The sequence below is a fragment of the Artemia sp. Qi Xiang Cuo genome, chromosome 2, assembly GCF_049724085.1.
Source record: "Artemia sp. Qi Xiang Cuo chromosome 2, ASM4972408v1, whole genome shotgun sequence".
NCBI classification, from domain to species: domain Eukaryota; kingdom Metazoa; phylum Arthropoda; class Branchiopoda; order Anostraca; family Artemiidae; genus Artemia; species Artemia sp. Qi Xiang Cuo.
The window spans coordinates 33,110,628-33,134,120 of record NC_142795.1 but is presented as its reverse complement, the minus strand read 5'-3'; the positions used below and the strand labels follow the sequence as shown (position 1 = coordinate 33,134,120).

Below are 23,493 nucleotides of genomic sequence, written 5' to 3'. Positions count from 1 at the left end.
TATATGGGCTGACGATCCTGAATTAAAGAATTATAAAAATAAGGCAAAACTTTGGTTGCGAATTTGGGTTGATTGTGGTAGACCTGCGTCGGGGTCTGTTGCGGATATAAAGCAGAAAACAAAGAATGAATATAAAAAGTACCTTAAATCCATTCGTTATAAGGGTATGGAATTTCCAACATCTAAGAATGATTGGTCTAAATTGATTAATTCTGAGAAGCTGGATAAAAGTGATCTTCATAAAAGTGATTCGATTTCTAGTTCAGCTTGGTATGATTATTATTCGTCAATTTTTTCCAAAATTAACTTTTTCGTGCAGTCACATTATTCTCGGTTACTTTCTAAAATTCTTCCGCCTTCGCTTCATCAGGGCCATATTATTCCAGTATCAGTAGCTGCTGTTGAAAGTGCAATTAAGCAACTGAAATCTTCATCCGTTGATATTGATGGTATTAGTGCAAATAATATAAATCCAAAGTGTGTTGTTCTTTTATTTCATTTGCAGTTGTTGTTCCAAATGTGTTTAACATCTTCGCTGGTTCCGGATAGCTTTCTTTGTGGAACTGTCACCTCAATATTAAAACGGGGAAAACTCCCTTCTCATTGTTCATCTTATCGCCCTATAACCACTGCGTGTAACTTGAGTAAAATCCTCGAATATATTTTACTTCCTCATTTAAATGAAAATATAAATTTCGGATCGAATCAATTTGGGTTTCAATCTGGTATTGGTTGTCAACATGCACACCGTGTTCTTTCTTCCGCCCTTAAGAATAGCCTGGCTGAGGGGTCGCCACTTTATATGTGCACTTTGGACCTTTCTAAAACTTTTGACCGTGTAGTCCAAAGTCATGTTTTTTTTTCTTTTTTAATAATGGTATAAGTCTTTCAGTTATTTTTCTTCTTTGTTTTGGGTATGAAAATTCTTTCTTCCAAGTTAATAAACCTGGATCTCCGAGTGTCCGTGTACGTCAGGGTGTCAAACAGGGAGGGGTTTTATCACCTAGTATATTCAAAATGTGTATTTCTGGTATATTAGATGAAATTAGATCAAAATATTTCATTGGACTTTCAGATGTTTCTTATCTTGCTTATGCGGATGATCTTCTACTTTTATGTAAAACTAAGCAAGGTCTCTCTTTTATGGTCTCAAAAGTTTCACGTTTATTTTCTAAAATTGGTCTTTCTCTTAATGTTGAGAAATGCGAGTTTCTAGTTTTTAATGGTCCGACTTCCTCTAATGTTCCCTTAGTTTGTCGCGGTTTTTTCTATACCCTCTGTTTCCGCCTTTCGGTGGTTGGGTATTACTGTTACTAATTCAATTTCTAGCTTACGGCAGTGCACTGTTCGTGATGTTCAAAAGAAAATTCAAATGGGATATTCTAAGATTGTTGCCAATCGAGGGAAGTATAATAGACGTGCATTGGGTAGGCTATATTCTACATTCTGTGATCATTCTGTCCTTTATCTTTCTGGTCTTTATCCCCTTCTTAAGAAAAAAGATGTTAAGCAGATCCGGTCTTTTTACTTCAGATATTGTAAATTTTTACTTTATCTCCCCCCCTGGCATAGTAATGGTAAGATAACTCGTAAGTTTGAAGTCCCTGATATAACAGCAAAGTTGGCCGTGCTGCATGGAAGGCTGTCGGATTCAGCTTTTTGTCGTTTTTCGCCTCATCATCCTTTGGTCCGTCTGTTCGGTTAATTTCATTGTTGTGTACTTTATTTCATTTTCTCTTTTGTCTTTTTTTTTTTTTACTTGTGTTACTCCACAAGTGTAATAACTTGTTATGACGCGGGTTAAAAATAAATTATTATTATTATAGCACCTAGTAAGTGCTTAATAACTGAGTTTTACTGAAGGCAGCATTTTTCTTTCCAGAAATGGTGCGAAATTATATCCCTACTAAGTCCGAGCCAAACGAAGAAGCTATCAAACAAGGGCTAAAAGCCATACAAGATGGAGATTCGGTCAGAAAAGCGGCCAAGACCCATGGAATAGCTGCTTCAACATTATTTGATCGCTTGAAGAAGTCAAAATCAGCCAACGAGACTAGTGTGGATGAAGGAATAGCCAGATCAGCCAATTTGAAACGAGGAAAGTATTCCACCCGTCAGGTTTTCACTGACGATCAAGAGGAAAAACTTAAGACTTACCTTCTTCGTTCCTGCGAACTTCACTTTGGTTTGACTTTAGCACAAACTCAGAAGCTGGCATATCAATATGCAGTGAAGATGAGGATCTCTTATCCCAAGAACTGGGATGAAAAGTGTGCCGCCACATATGACTGGTCATATGGATTTATGAAGCGTCATCCAGAGCTGAGTCTTCGGAAACCTGAGAACACCAGCCTGGCCAGGGCTTCAGGATTCAATCCCTTCAATGTAAACTCGTTCATGAATAATCTTGAAGCTTTATACAATCGGCACCGCTTCACACCTGAACGAGTGTACAACCTAGACGAAACCGGAGTAACAACTGTCATGGATAGCCCTAAAGTCATAGCGAAATCTGGTATAAAGCAAGTGGGCAAGGCCGTTGCTGCTGAGCGGGGGGAGTTAGTTACAGTGTGTTGCATCGTTAATGCCATCGGGAACACCGTCCCCCCAGCGTTTGTGTTCCCACGCGTGCACTTCAGAGAACACATGCTCCATGGAGCACCACCTGGTAGCCTTGGGTTAGCTTTCCAGTCTGGTTGGATGACTGGACCGAACTTCTTAGAAGTTATGAAGCACTTCGTCAAGCACACTCGATGCGACAAGGAGAATCCGGTGTTGCTCATCCTCGATAACCATGAAAGCCATATTTATTTGGAGGCAGTTCTATATGCAAAAGAGAATGGAGTAGTGCTTCTCACATTTCCGCCACACTGCAGCCACAAAATGCAGCCCTTAGATATATCTGTCTATGGCCCGTTCAAGGCGTATCTGAGGGCTAAGTTCGGCGAGTGGCAAACAAACCATCCACACGAAAGATTTCAAATAACTCACACCGCAAACCTAGTTGGTCAAGCTTATCCCCTAGCGTTTACTCCGAACAACATCACATCGGGCTTTTCAAAACCAGGAATATGGCCATTCTCAAGATCAGCGTTCACTGATGCAGACTTCATCGCCGCTAAGGTCTCAGACAGACCAAACACCGCTGGAGAAGTAACTGATAGGGTAGAGTCTAGGAATACTTTGGAAGCAGTTGCTGACCCTGTCCTGAATTCCTCGGCCTTAGAGCAACCACCAGGGCCCAAACATGATGTCAATCCAGAAGACATTTTTCCATTCCCGAAGGCTAAACCAAGAAAGCTAACTGTGAATAGGGCTCGAGTTGGCAAAACGAGAATTTTAACGGATACGCCAGAGAAAGAAGATCTGGAGAAAAGAGCACAAGCAAAGTCAGCAAAGAAGACTGGTAGGAAAAGAGTAAAACTGGCAAAGAGCAAGGAGCAAGAGTTGTCAACGATAAGAGAACCTTCCTCCCCTTCGGAAATCTCTTTCCATGACTCTTCAGATGAAAGCCTCCATGCAGGGTCAGACTGTGAAATACTTGAAACTGAAAGTGAAGTTTCATTCATTCCAGAAGAGATCAAGGTTGACGAATTTGTGCTAGTGAGGTTTCAGCTTAAGAAAGATTTTGTTCTTTATGCAGCAAAGATCTTGGAGACTGATATTATGAACAGGGAGTTTCAGGTTTCTTTTCTACGGAGAAAGAAAGACTCTGATCGATTTCACTTTCCTGATATTGAAGACAAGGCATCGGTGTCGTTTGAAGATGTCGTGAAGAAGCTGGAGGTGACTCGACACGGTGGAACTGCTCGGGTCCAAGCTACTTATGTTTTTGCAGGTCTTTGGTTGGATCATATCCGCTGAGTGATTTAAGTTTGATAACTATGAACCTTTTTTCTTTTCTATTTACTTTTGTATCCTATATCTGAAGAATACAGTATCTGAAAGCATGTCCGGAGCTACCCCCACACCTGTGCAAAGCTGCCCCTATATAGGGGCAGTTTCGGACATTTTGTGGACCCAGGGAAAACGTCAACTACTTAGCAGCGCTTGCATATTTTCGCTTTAACTCTGTCCAGGCTCTGTCCAAGTGGCTAAGCTATGCTGGTGCCAAATAAGAAGTCCCGATAGCGCGCACAAGCCGAAGCAGGTAACTTTGATTAAAAAGTGCACGGAGGTGCCCCAGTCTCCCCTACGGTGAGCCAAAATCAAAACCTGCATCAACTCAAAAACGTTCAAAAATAAAATATAAAAAACAAGTTTTTTTAACTGAAAGTAAGGAATGACGTTAAAACTTAAAACGAACAGAAATTATTCCGTATATGAAAGGGGTCCTCAACGCCTTGCTCTTTACGCTTAAGTTTGACTTTCTCAGAACTATTATTTTTTTTAAACAATAAAAAACTTTAACGTAAAGAGCGAAGCGTTGAGGAGGGGACAGCCCCTTTCATATACGGAATAATTCTCTTCTTTTTAAGTTTTAACGTCGTTCCTTACTTTCAGTTAAAAAAAACTTGTTTTTTTTTATTTAATAACTATCTGAGGAGAAAGAGAAAAAAAGAAAGGAAAAAGATATCGGATACGCAGAATATCATGGTTGCAGCCAAATTTTCTTTATTTTCAAGCCAATATATTTTCCTTGTTGTTCAAGCCAAGAGACGGTGAGTCTCCTATATAAGGGTTTTGGAGAAGGCGGTTCTAATAGTGTACTTCTTGTTGATCTGACTCTATTTTTAGGAGTTATGGGTTATTGTAGTTCTTATTAAGGGACGTGATCGTCCCTTACTAGGTTGCTAGCTACTGCTGCAACCCGGATCTGACTCTATTTTTAGGAGTTATGGGTTATTGTAGTTTCTACTAAGGACCATGAACGACTTTTACTAGGCTGCTACCGCTGCAACCCGGATCTGACTCTATTTTTAGGAGTTATGGGTTATTGTAGTTTTTACTAAGGACCGTGAACGACTTTTACTAGGCTGATAGCTACTGCTGCAACCCGGATAAACCCTGATTAAAAACCGCCGCTAAACAGTGCCGTTTAACCAAAAACTTCGAAAACTATACTTTTTACCGTTAACTTGCAAGTCCAGGGGACTTGTTGGTCATGTGTCAATCCTATGACACTGTATTCCACCTTCAGACTACAAGCGGCTACAAGCCTATTAGGCTTATATTTCACTTGTTTGCCGCCTGTGATTCCAGGCAAATTCAGTCCCAGATTTTGCATACAAGTCCAGTGGACATTGTCAGTCACGAGTCAACCCAAAATAAATCCAATGTTTCATCCCTTAATTCTATCACTATCTACCTAAGGAACGAAACCCTAGGAATGACATTTGGACGGATGACAGATAGACTTATCTATCAACAATTGAAATGACATCATTTTTATACAATCCTAAAAAGGGCTTATCCCAGATTTGGCTTATCCAGCCAAGGGACAGTTAGTTTCCTATTTACGGATATTGAACAAGGTGGTTCTAATAGTGTACTTCCTTTTATTGATATGAGTCTAGTCTTAGGAGTTGTGGCCTGTTTAATTTATCACTGTTGGACGTGATCGTCCCTTACTAGGTTGCTAGCTACCCCTGCAACCCGGATTCAGTTAGTGTATGCTAAAATTTGTTCTTTAGTATAAGTTTAAGTAAAAATAGACTGTTCTCATTATAGCAGACATCAAAATATTGGATTTTACGCCATATATGGTTACCACCTAAGACTATGACGTCTTTCATCAATATTGCACATGAAAATATAGTTTTTTGTTAGAAGTTCATTCTATTTTAAAAATATTTTTATTAACTACCAAAGTTATTTCAACACATCGATTCCCTTTGAGCCATTTTGGGCCATAAATGAGCCATTTAACGTCTCTCTGTAATGTTCCAGTGCCCTACTAACTGCGGTGATAAAAAAGAAAAAAAAAAGATGCCATCGATGCAGAATATCATAATTCAGGCAACTTATCTTGTTTTTCAAGCCAATGGATTTTCCTCCTTATTCAAACCAAGGAGCTGTAAGTTTCCTAAATAGGGGTTTCTGACAAGGCGATTCTAATAGTATACTTTGTGTTTCGAATCCGAATCTATTTTTAGGATTTATGGGCTACTGTACTTCTTAGTATGGGATGAGATCGTCTCTTACTAGGTTGATAGCTACCGCTGCAACCCAGATTACTAACTGGTAAAAGACTACAACATTTTCTTTGTTTAAACTCAGAGAATCAGGCAACTAAATGAGTCAAATATGGCACCATAGCCTATAGGCTTTTGTATTTTTTTACTATGGGACATGATCGTCTCTTGCTAGGCTGCTACCAAAGAAACCCTTATGAAATCTTGTATTTTAAAACCTATTTATATAATCATTTAAATATAACATAAATGATTTGAAAATATTGTCCTCAAAAGCCTGCTTTGTGCAGTGGATAGGCTATTGAAAGTATATTCCGAAGGTCAGAGGTTAAATTCCTGCTGCAGCCAATTTTTACACATTTGTCAATTTAAACTCTAAAGGAAACTACTATTATTTTGATTACTTATGTAATTAAATAGACTTTTCTGATATTTTAGGATGTTAACTCTCGACGCTGATACTTTTTTCGGTTATTCTTTCTTTTTTTCGTTCACTTGAGGTGGTATTGTTTCATTGTTGAACATTATATCCATGAAATCAAGTGTTGAGTAGTTAAAACCTAAAAAAAACAACTAATTTTAAAATTTTCAGGTGTTTTACCAGTTTAAATTAAAAAATCGTTACTATTGGTTAGACACCATAAATAATCTAGTAATCTTAGTAATCTTAGCAATTCTGAACTGAAAACTAAAATATTTTTTTTTGGAAATACCAGACACGCTATAGAGATACGTTCTTTACGGTTAAGCCAAAAAAAAAATTTGGTTAAAGGAGACAAAAAGTAAAACTAATTTTAGAATTTTCAGTTTTTTTTCTAGTTCAAATTAAAAAACTAGTATTATTGATTAGACAACATAAGTATATTTTCACTTTAAATAATAGCTTCAGCGATTCTAAACCGAAAACTAAAAAAAATATTTATAATTTTTTTTCTTTAGAAATATAGGACAACAATATAGTGATACGTGCTTTACGGGTAAAGCCAAAAAAGTTTTGTTGCAGGATACAATTATAACTTAGAACTGAGAGATGAAATAAAACTATTTTATTTAAATTTACAGGAATTATTCTAGTTTCAATTCACAAATCAATTTTTTTTTGTTAAAACCCCTAAAGGAATTACTTCATTAAAGGAATTACTATAGGCTATATCTGCTTACTTTTTATAATGTTAAGAATTACACTTGCTACTCCAGTGTTACAAAAAAACGCAGTTTTCATAAGAAATTAATTCGTTGAAAGATAAGCGTTTATAAATATTGCATTCAACTCAGTATGACACTATAACCCAGACCATTAACTTTTCTAAAGATGCCTGTATTATTTAAATTTTATCTATGCGTCGTGATTTGTTCTTTACTAGATTTTAGCTATATCCAATGAAACATATAGTCCCAATTTATGATGAACTATACATATCCTTTATGAAATTCTTTGAAAAACTTATTTTGTGGAAATTTTTTTTTAATTAATAAACTAAAATACCCAGTAGTGTATACTTTTATGGTAGCAAATAAGACCAGGGAACATAAACGGCGAACGGGAACCAAAGAACTAAGGACAAAGAAATAAGGGTAAAAATAGAGAACTAAGATCAGAATCGAAAACCCAGCTATTGTAAGCCTATATAGAGGGTATCAAAGCTATTGATCTCTACTGTGTATGCGTATTTTAATTGAATTTAAGGCTAAACTCGAAGTAGGATAGTACAAATGTTGATTTTGCAGTCTGGAAAGCATAGTTACAGTGATAGCGGCAATTTAGTAATGAACGAACACCAGCCCATAGTAGCCAAAAAAAATATAAAAACGCTGTGAAAATTGTGTAAAGTGAGAAAAATTGCTATTTGTAGCTGCTCCGGGAATGGCAACTATTATTTCAATCAGTCTTAATAGTAATTGAGACAAATTTTAACAGATTACTGTGCAACTGAAAACTCTGCAATAATTCCAAGATCCTTAGAAAACTAACTTTGCGTAATATATAGCCAACAAAAATTTAAAAAATTGCTGTCTTGAGGAAAAGACTATCATAGGCAGCGCAATAGCGCTGCCTAAGTAAAGAACGATGTTGGCACAATGTATTATTTTTTTTCTTTGTATTAGACCAGGGCACTTCGTATCGAAGGAGTTGTAAAAACTTTGAAAAAGTCTCATTCAACTGGAAATTGGAGTCACTAATGCACTTTTTAATAGTAGAAAGTGATCGGAGGGCAACTAGCCCTCCCACGTCCATCAGTTCCCTTAACACATCCAATCAAAATTTTGAGATAGCCATTTTGTTCAGCGTAGTTGATTTCTAGATAGAAAATATGTTTTTGAGTAGGTCACTCCCCCAAAACCCTCAGGGCAAGGGTTTTATGTTATGCCCTATGGGCATATAAGAACAATGTTGGCACACTATTCTTTTTATTATTTTCTCCTTTAGACCAGGGCACTTCGTATCGAAGAAGTTGTCGTAGAAATTTCGGAAGGGCTCATTCAATTGGAAATTGGAGTGGCTTGTGCCTTTTTAATAGTCGAAAGTGATTGGAAGGCAACTAAAACCCCTTCCACGCCCACCACTTCCCGAAACACATCCACTCAAAATTTTGAGATAGCCATTTTGTTCAGCGTAGTTGATTTTTAGATAGAAAATATTTTTAGATAGAAAATATGTTTTTGAGGAGGTCAGTCCCCTACAACCCCCAGGGCAAGGGTTTAAAGTTATGCCCTTGTGGCATATAAGGCTTTTATGGAAAGCGTTGTTGTAGAAACTTGAAAAAAGGCTCGTTCGATTGGAAATTCAAAGGGCTAGTACCCTTTTTAATAGTCGAAAGTGATTGGAGGGCAACTAACCCCCCTCTCGCACAGACCTTTTCCCCAAACACATCCAATCAAAATTTTAAGATAGGCATTTTGTTCAACGTAGTTGAAAGTTCTGGAAATTAGGTCTTTGAGGATGACAGCCCCCCCTAGAGCCCTCAAGGCAAGGGTTGTAAATTATGCCCTGGGGGTATATAAGGTTCTTATAGAACGTGTTGCCGTAGAAGCTTCAAAAAGGGCTCATTCAATTGGAAATTGAAGTGGCTAATGCCCTTTTTAATAGTCGAAAGTGATTGCAAGGCAACTAACCCCCCTTACACGCCCACCATTTCCCCAAACTCATCCAATCAAAGTTTTGAGATAGTCTTTTTCTTCTACGTAGTTTAAAGTACAGGAAATTATACCCTTGTGCAGGACACTCCCCCCAAAGTCTTCAGGGCAAGGGTTATAAGTTATGCCCTGGGGGCATAGCAGTTTTTATTGAAATAGAAACTTGAAAAGGGGCTCACTCGATTGGAAATTCAAAGGTCTAGTGCCCTTTTTAATAGTCGAAAGTAATTCGAGGGCAACTAACCCCCCTCTCACGCCCACCTTTTGCCCAAAAACATCCAATAAATTTTTTTAGATAGACATTTTGTTTAGCGTAGTTGATTTCCAGATATAAATTATGTTTTGAGGAGGATACTCCCCCACAGCCCTCAGAGAAAGGGTTGTAAATGATGTCCTGGGGGCATATAAGGTTTTTATAGAAAGCGTTGCCGTAGAATCTTCAAAAAAGGCTCATTCGATTGGAAATTCAAAGGGCTAGTGCCCTTTTTCATAGTCAAAAGTGATTGGAAGGCAACTAAAACCCCTTCTACGCCCACCATTTCCCCAAAAACATCCAATCAAAATTCTGAGATAGCCATTTTGTTCCACGCAGCTTAAAGTTCAGGAAATTATACTTTGACTACTCCCCCCAGAGTGTTCAGGGCAAGGGTTATAAGTTATGCCCTGGGGGCATATAAGTTTTTATTGAAATTTTTGTCGTAGAAACTTGAAAAATGGCTCATTCGATTGGAAATTCAAAGGGCTAGTGCCCTTTTTAATAGTCTCGAAAGGGATTTGAGGGCAACTAACCCCCTCTCACGTCCAACTTTTCCTCAAAAACATCCAATCAAAATTTGTAGATAGCCATTTTATTCAACATAGTTGAAAGTTCTGGAAATTAGGTCTTTAAGGTTGACAACCCCTCCTCCCTTACAGCCCTCAGGGCAAGGGTCGTACGCTATACCCTGGGGGCATATAAGGTTTTTATAGAAAGTGATGTTGTAGAAACTTCTAAAAGGGCTCATTAAATTGGAAATTGAAAGGGTTAGTGCCCTTTTAATAGTCGAAAGTGATTGAAGGGAAACAAACCCCCATATGACCCCCACCATTTTCCCAAACACACCCAATCGAAATTTTGAGATATCCATTTCGTTCAAAGTAGAAATCCGGCGCCCCCTTCATAAAAATGTCCCTTACCCCACAGAAGCATCCTCCACGGAAAGATTCTCCCGAAAACCCCCTCCTCCATCCCCACCCTCCAGAAAAAAAATCCTTCCTGAAAATGTCTGTATACTTCCCAATAACCAATAAATAATGCTGGCAAGTCCGGCGCCCCCTTCATGGCAATTTTCCTTCCCCCATGAAAATTTCCCTCATGAACAGATCCTCCAACATAACCCCCGCCACCCCCCCCCCCCCACGACCAGAAAAAAACCCTCCTGAAAACTTCTGTATACTTCCAAATAACCAATACTCTATGTTAACATTGGGTAAAGCTCATAACTTTTAGCCTCCCCCCGGGGACTTCGGGGGATTCAGTCATCCTAAATGACATAGTTATCATATTTTCGACCATGCTTAACAAAATGGCTATCTCAAAATTTTGATCCAGTGACTTTGGGAAAAAAATGAGCGTGGGAGGGGGCCTAGTTGCCCTCCATTTTTGGTCACTTATAAAAGGCACTAGAACTTTTAATTTCCGTTCGAACGAGCCATTCCACGATATTCTAGGACCACTGGGTCGATACGATCACCCCTGGGGGAAAAAAAAACAAATAAACACGCCTCCGTGATCTTTCTTCTGGCAAAAAATGCAAAATTCCACATTTTTGTAGATAAAAGCTTGAAACCTCTACAGTTGGGTTCTCTGATACGCTGAATCTGATGATGTGATTTTTCATTAAGGTTCTATAGCTTTTAGGGGGTCTTTAACCCTTTTTTTGAAAATCAGCCAAATTTTCTCAGGCGCGTAACTTTTGATGGGTAGCACTAAACTTGATGAAAGTTATATATTTGAAATCAGCATTGAAATCTGATTCTTTTGATGTATCTGTTGGTATCAAAAACCCGTTTTCTAGAGTTTCGGTTACCATTGAGCCGGGTCGCTCCTTACTTCCAGTTCGTTACCACGAACTGTTTGATTCTTTCACTTATATTTCATATATGGTTATAACCTATATACGATTATAATGTCATTCATCAAGCTTGTACATTAAAATGCAGTTTTTTTTTTTGTCAAAACTGATTCTATTTCAAAAATATTTAATTTTTAATTACAAAAGAAACTAGATTTAGCAATTTCCTTTAAAATGAGCCATTACACAGCTTTGAATGATTTTCCAGTGCCCAGCTAGCTGAGGAGGAAAACAACGGAAAGAAAAAAAAATGCCGTATGTGGAGAATATCGTGGTTACAGCCAATTTTCTTGATGTCAATTTTTTTTTTTTTTTGATTAAAAAAGGTGCTAGAACTTTTAATATTCGTTTAAATGAGACCTCTCGTGACATTCTAGGACTACTGGGTCGGTACGATCACCCCTGGTAAAAAGAAAAAAAAGATCAAATAAATACGGACCCATGATGTTTCTTCTGGCAAAAAAAATATCTAATTCCACATTTTGCAGGTAGGAGCTTGAATCCCGTATTTTTCCGAATTTTTTCCCGTATTTCTCTGGCGTGCCCTGACGTATCTAAAATCCAGCTTTCAAGGGGCTCTCTCAGTAGACCTAAGGAACGATATGTCCGATTTCTCGGTATTCTTCTCGATGAAAACCTTTGATTCAAGCATCATATTGGACTAATTAATATGAAGATCTCAAGGAGTCTTGGAATTTTGAGGAAGCTAAAACATATTTTTCCTGGATCAGTTTTAAAAATTTTTTTCCATTGCTTAGTTCAGTCCTACGTCTCTTATTGCCCTACAATATGGATCTCAACTTTCTCTTCTTTTTTGAAACCACTTTCTAAGTTATATGATAAGGCAAGAAGGCTTATACAGGAAGCAAATTGTTCTACATCTAACACACCTAGCCCATTACTTGAATTGCAGTCTCTCTACCTTCTTTCGTACGCGTCTTTCACTTTTCATTAAATTCATTATGATAGTCCCATGGCCCTTCAAAGGACTCCTTCGTTCGTCACTGAAAGGCTTTTGCATCATATTCATAATTCAAGGAATACTAATATTTTGTTTTCTCAATCAGTGAGGTCTGACTTTAATCCATTAACTGCTTGTCATATCGTTTGGAATAGCCTACCTGAGTCAGCTTAAGAATGTCACTCGTTTGGAGTTTTCAAAAGAATTTTAAGAAATTTTTTAATGTCTTGATTTTTCATGTTTAAATATATTTTTGTTAATTTTTATTATTATTATTTGGGGGGGGGGGTGACACTAGCCTGGGTTGGAAACATTTGTTGTGAGGGGTTTTGAGTTTGTATAATATTTTTTTTTGTGGTTTGTTTTCAATTATATATTTGCAATTTGGTTTATTTTATTGGAGTGTCCTACATCCTTTTTTTTTGGGGGGGGGGGGTCTCATAAAATCGCTTTTTGTTTGGGTCTTTAATTATTGTTTTTTTCTCTTTTTGTTTTGTTTTGTGTGTGAGTGTTGAGTCTTTGAAAGGTTGAAATACAATGCACTATATTGAAAATACTTGTATTTGTTTCATTTTTGTTTCTCCCCTGTTTTTTACAGGCCAGAAAGCCTTATGGGGGAGTTTATATTGAAGTGTATTTTGATGTGTTTATTAATTGAATAAAAATTAATTGATTGATTGAATTGATTGAATCCTCTACAATAAGGCTCTCTGATACGCTTAAACTGATGGTGTGATTTTCATTAAGATTCGATGACTTTTGAGGGGTATTCTTCCCTTTTTTGAAAATAGGGCGAATTTTCCAAGGCTCGTAACTTTTGATGAATTAGAGTAAACTTGATGAAACTTATCTATTTAAAATCATCATAAAAATCCAATTCTTTTGATGTATCTATTGATATTAAAATTCCGTTTTTTAGAGTATTGGTTGCTCTTGAGACGAGTCGCTCGTACTATACAGTTCGTTACCACGAACTGTTTGACTATATTTTACACTTTCCCACATTTTCATAGCCATGATATTGATATCTTCATTTTGAATTGAACTAGACAGATCCGTTATATAAGGTTGCTGGCAATTTCTGCAACCCTGATTCATCTCTTACTATATTGCACCTACCACTACTACCACGACTAAAGAGTTCGTATATAGTTCATCCTTTAACATAGTACTTCAAAAGGTAGATTTTTTGCTGAAACACTAAAATATTACTGCATTATTTCATAATTCATTACTACGGGCTAGAGTTCCTACTATGAGCTAGAGTTTGTTTTTACTATAAATACCAAAATTTATTTTTATTTTCCATTTCGCTTTAGTTACTATGGGCTATAGATTAAAATGAGTCATTAAATAGCTCTCCACGATGTTCGAGTGCATCATTATCTGAGAAAAAGGAAAAAAACCGTATATTCAAAATATCGTGGTTACAGCCACTTTTCTTGATTTTCAGGCCAATATATTTTCCTTGTTGTTCAAGCCACGAGATATTAAGTTTCCTATGTATTGGTTTTGGGCAAGGCGGTTCTAATAGTGTACTTCTTGTTTTGATCTGACTCTATTTCTTAGGATTTATGTGTTATTATAGCTTTTACTACGGGGCTGGGTTGCCTCTTACTAGGTTGCTAGCTACCACTGCAACCCGGATTGCTAGCTACCTCTGCAACCCGACATACTGAAAATTTATTCAAAATTAGTCAATCTAAGGCCTAAAGAAAACTAGTACTTGAGATCCACCGTCTTGACTAATAATACCGCTGCAACCCTGAATAATATAAAAATCATAAACGGGAAAAAGCCTATGGTTTGTTTTTTATTTGGACAAGTAAGAGACGAACTTCAAAGAATCAGACAGATAAATAAGTCCAATATGTGCTATGGTTTGTTCTTTACTAGGTTTCAGTCATCTTTACAGCCATGATATCGATGAAACTTACATAGTCCTTAATTAAGATATCGATCCTTTATGTAAAAATCCGGATGCATTGAATTTAAAGCAACATCTTTTAAATTTAAAATTTTAAAATGAAAATCGTTTTAGTTGCCTCCTAGCTAAAATAATCAAAATTATATGAATGAGCCACAGGGTTCAGTTCCTGTTAGCTTCAATTCGAATAACTCTCCTTGCTCTTTTGTTTGGCTCTGTCAATTTTCGCTTCTCGATACCTCTGGTCCGTTACATACCTCTGTTTTTCTCTGTCATATTTCATTTTCTGAAAAGTTGGATCACAAGACAACTTAGTAGACATCTTTACGTGCGCTCGAGCTTTATTCCTTTCGGTGGCATTTTTATCTCTAAAAAAGGTTTTTCTGATATTTAAGGATGTTAACTTTATTTTTTGTGAAATAATTTTTTCTTAATGTAGATATTTGGATTGCTGTGCTCTGATACTTTTCTCGTCTAGTCTTCCTTCTTTTTAGCTCACTTGGGGTTACATTTTTTCAATGTTTAAAATTAAATCCATGAAATCACGTGTCGTTTGATTTAATTATCATGGAATCTATTTCATTTAAAATTGATTTCATTCAAATTATTTTAAAAAATTAGTTTTTTAAAACTAATTTTAAAATTTTCAGGTATTTTCTAGTTTGAATTAAAAAATTAACATTATTGGTTAGACAACATAAACACTTTTGCGGTTTACAAAATAGCCTTAGCGATTCCGAACTGAAAACTAAAACGAATAAAAAATGATTTTTTTTTCTTTGGAAATATAGGACAACACTATAGAGATACGTACTTTAGGGGCTAAGTAAAACAAAGTTTGGTTCTGGGAGACAATTATAACTGTGGACTGAGAGATAAATAAAAATATTTTATTTAAATATACAGGAATTACTCTTGTTTCAATTCACAAATCAAATTTTTTGTTAAAACCCCTAAAAGAATTAGTAGTGGTAATGGTAGTAGTAGTAGTAGTAGTAGTAGTAGTAGCAGTATGAACGTTCAAGCTTAACACCATTAACCCCTCCTAGAATATTGCAGACACGCCCTTTTGATGCAAATAGTGTCTTATGATCTAGTTCCATCCTCTCAACATTCTCTTAAGTTTCACCTTAATATCCGTAATCTTCGAAGACACGCCGAGGATGAAACAACCCCTTCCCTCTCTCTTTTCCAACAAAAATCCATGTGCAAAAAAAATGGCAAATTGCATAATTTATCCCCCTTGCACTAGGGGCTGTGGGGGGGGGGGCAACGAACCATACAGATTAGCCTGAAAAAAAGTATGCATTGAAACTATGTCGCTGTTTGCTTAGATTAAATAAAAAAAAAGAGTTCTTCAACTGAAATTTAGGAGCAACATTAAAGCTTAAAACGAAGAGGGATCATTATCTATATGAGGGGGTCTCATCCTCATCCTTGCCCTTTACTCCAAAGTCTTCGAAGTTGTTTAAAAATATTTTTTATTCAAATTGAACAGCCATTGTGTTTTTTGAGTCGTTCTTAAGGAATCATGACAAAAAGTCAAACTTGAGAGTAAAGGGCGATGGTTGAGAAAGGGGCAGCCCTCCTAATAAAGGAATAAGTTCTGTTCGTTTTGAGTTTTAATGTTGCTTTTTACTGTCAGTTCAAGGAAAACTAATTTATTTTCAGACCGTTTTTCACATTTTGCCAGGAAACTCCCATCCCTAACCCATGTGTAAAATTTCTCCCGGAGATGTCCCTTCTGAAATATTCCTCTCAACGAAAAATCTTCCCGTGGAAAATGCCCCTCCCCACTGAAAATCCCCCCACCAAAAAAATCTTTTTATTTTCCTATAATAAATAAAAGATGTGAATAATATGCAAATTGCGTAGCTTACACCTCTTTTCCCAGGAATTACGGGGGTCATATCATACCCAAAGGCATAGTTATTAGAAAAGGCTTTCGACAAATAAAGTCATCTAGATATTCTTGAGTCAATGACAGATTTTAGACCTGTTTTAATTCGGATAGTTTATAGTTTTTTACACGGACGGCAACAGTGTGCTAGTGCTGATGGGGTACAATCGTATTTTCTTGAGGTTTTCTGTGGAATACCTCAAGGTACCAAAACGGGACCTGTTTTATTTTTAATATTGTGTGACAAAATTGCGACTTGGCATGAAAACAAAGCGAAGTTTGCAGATGATTTGTCATTGCTGACACTTCAGAAGCTAGGACCTATTATTAGTACGGATGGCATAATTCGCCGTTTGGAGGGTGACTGTGAAGAAAAACGGCTTTCAATTAATAAGAAAAAGTCAGAACTTTTGAGTCTCGCTTTTGAAAAAAGAAGTTCCTAGTCAAAGTGATATAAATCTGTCAATTATAAATAATATGACAATTTTAGGCATGACTTTTAACTAAAAAATGTCATGGATGGATCATGTAAATAATTGTAATAAGAAGGCGAATATAGCGTTGCGTAATCTAGTCACAATTCAGCGATTCGGTTTTAGTCGTTTTTCACTGTTGAATTTTTATAAACTGTACATTCTGAGTATTTTAGAGTACGCTTGTCCTGCGTGGCATCTGGGGCTAAGTAAAGAGCAAAGAAATGACCTTTATACTGTGCAGAAACGAGCCACCCGTGTAATATTAGGTCCGGAATTCACGAATTATAATGATAGGCATAAAATCCTATGCCTAGATGGACTTGATGCCAGGCGACACCAGCTTAAAATGGCCTTTGGACAGAAGCTTTTGGAGTCAAGCAGGCATCGAGATTTGCTCCTTGTACCGGCAAGAATAGGGTGTAATACAAGGCACCAGAATAAACTCAAGCCTTGTAAGCCCGTGGCTACCAACCGATACAGATTGTCTTTTTGACAGTATTTTGTGTCTCATTTTAATAAGTAAGTGACAAGGAAGAGTGATTATTTAAATTATATTGTGTCTCATTTAATTCTCGTTATTTGATATAATAAATTCGTATCGTATCGTGTCGTATAGTTATTGGACCGCTCAACTACGTTGAATCAAAGGCTATCTCAAAATTTTGATAGTATGTCTTTGGAGAGAAAGTAGTATGGGAGGGAGTCTAGTTTCCCTCCAATCTATTAGTGAATAAAAATGGGCACTAGAACTTTTTATTTGCTAGAACTTTTTATTTCTTAGGACCATTGGTTTAATAAAATCACCCATGGAAAATAATAAAAATAAACAATTATTCGTTATCTTTCTTGTGGCAAAAATACAAAATTCCACATTTTTATATTTAGGAGCTTTATCCCTCTTACAGTACGGTTTTCTCATGTGCTGAATCTGAAGTTGTAATTTTCATTAATATCACTTGAGTTTTTGGGAATAATTCTCCCTTTTTTCGAAAATAATTAAAATTTTCTCAGGCTTGTAACTTATGATGGGTAACATTTCACTTAATGTGTTTTATATGTTTGGATTCAGCAAAAGAATTCAATTCTTTTAATGTAAGTATTTTTTTTATCACATAATTTGTTTAGAGTTCCTGTTATCGTTGCACCGAGCCGCTGCTTATTTACAGTTCGTTGCCAAGAACTGTTTCTTAAAAAACAAACTTTTTTCAAACGAAAGTTCATTTTAAGATCGAAACTTTAAACGAACATCCGTTATTTTGTATGTAAGGGGACTGCTCCTTTCTCATCCCCACTTTTAACGCTAAAATCTCATATGACTATAAAATACTTTTTATTCCAGTTAAAAGTCAATGGTGTTTGGGAAATCGTTCTTAAATAATTGGGACCAAAACCTTTGTTTAAAGAGTGACAAGTTGATAAGGGGCAGCCCCCCCCTTGCACGAAATAATTTCTGTCAGTTTTCACAGTTTTGTGAAACAATATTCAATTTTAAGAGCAGACAAAAATATGGTAGTTTGAGGTCGATAATGAGCCAGGCATAGATAGCATCACAGTTTCAAAGAAACCCTTTTAGGGCGTCCATTGACGTTGTTGAACTTCCTAATGATTTGGATTTCTGTTTTTGAGTAGACCTTAAATGAAGTAATGTATAATTTTAGTTTTTTTTTTTTACCTCACAGCTTGTCTTTGCCAGTCGTGATATATAGTTTTCTGGATACACTTCGTGTGTTGAGAACGAAGGCTGATCAAAAGCTGCTCTTTTCCTTATCTTCTCCCAGGTATCTTCGCCAAAATTATCTTTGACATAATCTGCCAGATTCTCTATTAGAAGCCCATACATTTTCCGTCAATTGTTCCTACCTGGAAAACATACAAGCTTATGTCAGCGAAAGTTGTTCCGCTTTCCCCATAATACTTTGTCTCAAGTTCGCTAATGATTTATATATGTTGCCTAGGAAAAATAAAAATAAAGTATTTTCTTGTACTGAAATCTTTACCTGAACAACTATACTTGATGGAAGGTAAATATAGAGCAAAAAAAAAAATTATGGTGCACGGGTTATTTAGAGCTAATTTTGAAATAAAAGACTGAGTAGAGTGCACTACTTTCTTGTAAACAATTTTGTAAACGATTGTGTTGGAATGGTTTCCTGCTTGATTATTTTATAACATAAAAAAATAACTCACATTCCTTTCATTTTCATGGTATTGTAGGAAAGATATTTCAGCTACTAATACAATAAGTCATTTAATTTTTTTTTTAAATGAGCATCTTAAAGAAATTAGCATATTTGTCAAGTTATGATCACAAAAGAAAAACGTTTTTCCTCAGGAAAGTAAAAAATTATAATAAAAATTAGATTACCCGAATATAAGGAAATTGAAACCCCACTCTTTGCGCCTGTAAGGTATAAACGGCTGTTTTCATTGCATTTAAATATGATCTTGCCATTTTTTACGGTAAAGTTTATTGCAAATCCAAGAAAAGTGAAAAATAAATTCCATAGTATTTTACTTAACAGCGAAATACACCGACCCTGTGCGCTTATGAAAACCACCTCGTTTCTATCAGGCTTTCCAATATTTAACCAGAACGAGAATGGCATGATTTCTTCTGATGAAATTTGCCCTCTTCGGGATAGCATGGCCGAAAACGCAGACTGATGGACCGACATCTCTTTAGTTACTTTGAAAGGACATTAAAACTAATAATTTAAATTTGAATGAGTCTTCTCTCAGTTTCTTGAGACCATCGATTCGAAGCGACCACCTCTGAAAAATTGCGTCCATTAAAAACATTTTGGTGAGTGGGAGGGGGTATAAAATGCCCAAAAACAAGGTGGATATTCAGGCATATCTCTTCTCCTCTGTGCATGTTTATATACGGATGCAGTCTTTCATCTGACGGTCGAAATTTTCCCGCAATATTAGGGTGCTATCGCCCATTCTGAATAGTCTACCCATCCTTATAACTTAATTTGAATGTGTACCTTCAAATGAAGAAGGTCTAGGAATAAATACTCCTTGGATTCATCTGAAAGCCATATAACTGAAAGTTGGAAATTTTGGGCTTAAATGTAAAATTCAGCTACTCAGCCCTTTCAACCCGAAAAGTAAGATCTGGTGACAATAACCAACTCGAATTGAAATTTCAAAGGACTATTAAATCAAAATTTATTCACAGTATAGTCAGACACTTAGCATTAAAGAACTGTAAATAAGGAGTAACTCGGCCTAATAGTGATCTCGACTCTAAAATAAAAGAATTTTGGCATTTACGCATCAAACACTTTTCAAGAAGGCATTACTAATCCGAAAAAAAAAGAATTTTGATAACAATAATCAAAAGAAACGGCTTTTTATTTAAATTCAAAAATATGAAATTCATCAAGTTTAAAGTTATTGATCAGAAGCTAGGAGCCTGAAGCCATGAAGGACGGGACATTGCTATGAAGGGGCACCGGATTTCCCAGCATTGTTAGAAAAATGATCAGAAATTAAATATAAAAAAAAGAAGTTTTTCAACTGAACGTAAGGAGCAACATCAAAAATTAAAACGAACAGAAATTACTACGTATATGATTGGGTTCGCCCCTAGTCAATACCTCGCTCTTTACGCTAAAGCTTTTTTTAATATTTTTATAAGAGCTATTTATTTCTAATTAACGGCCTTTGTGATTAAGGGGTTATTCTAAAAAAAAGGAACGAAATTCGAACTTTAGCGTAAAGAGTGAGGTATTGACTAGGGGGCGAACCCCCTAGTATATGTATTTAAAAATATGAAAGAATGCACGGAAACCAATCAAACGAAAAAACACGAAGATTTGGCATACATTTTCACACATTTCAGCAACTATGTTTGGAAAGCGAAAATGAAAGATACGAACCCAACAGAGGTAATAAAAAAGGTAAGAGTTCAGTGGGATAGGCTAGTAAATATAAGGAAAGGCAAACAGAAAGGAGAAAAGTGAAGGTAAAGGTAAAAGTAATTTTTTTTTTATTTTTTATTTTTTTTTTTTAGAAGAGAGTAAAAAAATGAAAAAGTTTTTATAATTAGAAATTGAGATGTTGTTATTTAAAAGTGGAATAAAAAATGATAAAGAAATCAGTATTAAAAGTAGGATAAAGATAAAGTTTTAAAGAGATTTGAGAAGTATTGAAAGTAGGATAATGATAATGTTTTAATGAGGATTGAGCAGCCAAAGGGGAAATGAAAGATGAGTAATAAGGGTAAAGGAAATGAAGTAGAAAGATAATGAAAGATTCTACTTATTGGTTTTTATTTTTAAAGGTTTATTATTTACTTTATTTCTCTCTTTTTTTATTTATTTTGTGTTTTTTTTTATATTCTTATTTTGGGGGACAGGTGTAAAAGTGAATTATATACCGGAGGAAATAGAGGTTGACGAAACAGATTATGAAAAGTGTAATTCAAGGTCACGATGGAAGGGGTGCCCCAAGGGGGAAGGGCAGCCTGAGATATCGGATGAACCTAAAAGGTATAAGAAAATTGAAATGTAGTATACCTCTATATACCCTGGTATATTTTGGAATGCTCAATTTTTATATAATATTAATAAATTAAATTTTTTGAAGAAGTTATTTTATTAAGAAAAGAGTAGGTGACATTAGATAAGTTATTAGATATTTTTAAAGAAAATTTGAAGGTCACCGAGAGGAGAGGAGGTGGGATTAAAAAAAAATTATTAAAAACGTTCTTAAATAAAATTAAACAACTTTCGAGAAAGCCATTTAATCAAAAAAAGTAAAATTAATACGCAAATTTCTTTTTAGTGGTTCATAAACGGTGAGCCAAAATCAAAACCTGCATTAATTCAAAATGTTCATAAAAAATGTTAAATAAAAAAAACAAGTTTTTTTTAACTGAAAGTAAGGAGCAACATTAAAACATAAGACGAACAGAAATTATTCTGTATATGAAATGAAAGGGGTTGTCCCCTCCTCAATGCCTCGCTCTTTATGTTAAAGCTTGACTCTTTCTGACAACTCTGTTTTTTTTTAAATAATAAAAACTTTAGTGTACAGAGTGATACGTTGAGGAGGGGACAGCCCCTTTCATATACAGAATAATTTCTGTTCGTCGCCCAAAACGTTCAAAGCGTTTTTTTTTATTCTTTAGTTCTTTGACCTCGCTAGGACTCGAAAGGTCAATTCCCTTCTAATGGACAGCACTCCAAGCAAGAAGACTAACAAGCCATTCCCAATGTTCTGCCCTATTCAATACTTTCCCGAAATAACACATTCCCGTGACGTCACAAGGAACACCTCTTTCATTTTCACGACACACATGGTAGGATTCAGAACCTAGCCCTTTTTTTTGTGCACCTGCGTCAAATGGCACGAAGACCGGGAATATTTATTTTCAGAGACAATTGCGCTAAATTTATTTCTAGCAATAAAGACGGAAGAGGTGATTAGATTATGTAAGCTCCTTCATCGTGCTAAACAATAAATCTTAAAAACACAGACTTTGTAAATGAAAGTTTTATTATTTCCAGCAAATTTACAGACAATATTAAAAACACAAAGAAAAACAGTTAAAAACGAAAAATAAACAAACGAAAACTAAAACGTGGAAAAGGCTTATCGTAATATATGCAATAAGAACCGTGTATTATAGAAGTGGTGGGGTCCTAGAATGCAATACCGACTGATACGGCTGATATTATATGCAAATTTAAGCCCTATTAAGAGTTTTTTAGCGAAAATGCATCGTTTCTTTGAGTGGGATGTTAGATTGCACACCATCGTGACAATACACGTCACCCTTTACCTAAGAATCATTTCCAGATGGGAAAGGTTGATACTAGATGCAAATCTAAGCCCTATTAAGAACATTTTAACGAAAATGCATCGTTTCTTTGAGTGGAATGTTAGATTTCATACCATCGTGACAATACACCTCACCCTCCACCAAGGAATCATTTCCAGAGGGAAAGAATGATATAGATGCAAATTTAAGCCGTATTAAGAACTTTTTAACAGAAATGCATCGTTTCTTTGAGTGGGATGTTAGATTACACACCATCCAGATAATACACCCCACCCTCCCCCTAGCAATCATTTCCAGAGAGAAAGGTTGATATTAGATGCAAATGTAAGCCCTATTAAGAACTTTTTAACGGAAATGCATCGTTTCTTTGAGTGGGATGTTAGATTACACACCATCCAGATAATACACCCCACCCTCCCCCTAGCAATCATTTCCAGAGAGAAAGGTTGATATTAGATGCAAATGTAAGCCCTATTAAGAACTTTTTAATGAAAATGCTTTGTTTCTTTGAGTGGGATGTTAGATTTCACCCCATCGTGACAATACGCCCTACCCCCCTAGCAATCATTTGCAAAGGGAAAGATAGATATTAGATGCAAATTTACCCTATTAAGAACTTTTAAGGAAAATACCCCGTACTCTTTGAGCTAAACTTAATATATGCTTAAACTTAATATATGCAAAAAGAACTGTGTATTATAGAAAGGTGTTTGGGTTCTAGCAGGCAATACCTGGGAATATGGCTGAAATTAGATGAAAATTTAAGGCCAAGTAAGAAATTTCTAGCGAAAATCCATCGTTTCTTTGAGTGGGATGTAAGATTTCACAACGTCATGACAATACGCGTCACCCTCCCTCTAGCAATCATTTCCAGAGGGAAAGGTTGATATTAGATGCAAATTTCAGCCCTATTAAGAACATTTTAACGAAAATGTATCGTTTCTTTGAGTGGGATGCTAGATTTCATACCATCGTGACAATACACCTCGCCCTCCACCTAGGAATCATTTCCAGAGGGAAAGGTTGATAGGCTATAGATGAAAATTTAAGGC

General features: G+C 36.0%; 1 protein-coding gene across 1 annotated transcript in view; it reads right to left on the bottom strand.

Moving 5' to 3' along the window:
* LOC148955157 (soluble guanylate cyclase 88E-like) overlaps positions 1-23,493 on the bottom strand; it is a 262,557-nt gene that overhangs the window by 200,678 nt on the left and 38,386 nt on the right. Inside the window, exon 2 of the mRNA XM_089106273.1 lies at positions 18,320-18,507. Coding sequence (XP_088962399.1) covers positions 18,320-18,487 — 168 coding nt within the window. The 5' untranslated portion in view covers positions 18,488-18,507. The remainder of the gene's footprint in view (positions 1-18,319; positions 18,508-23,493) is intronic.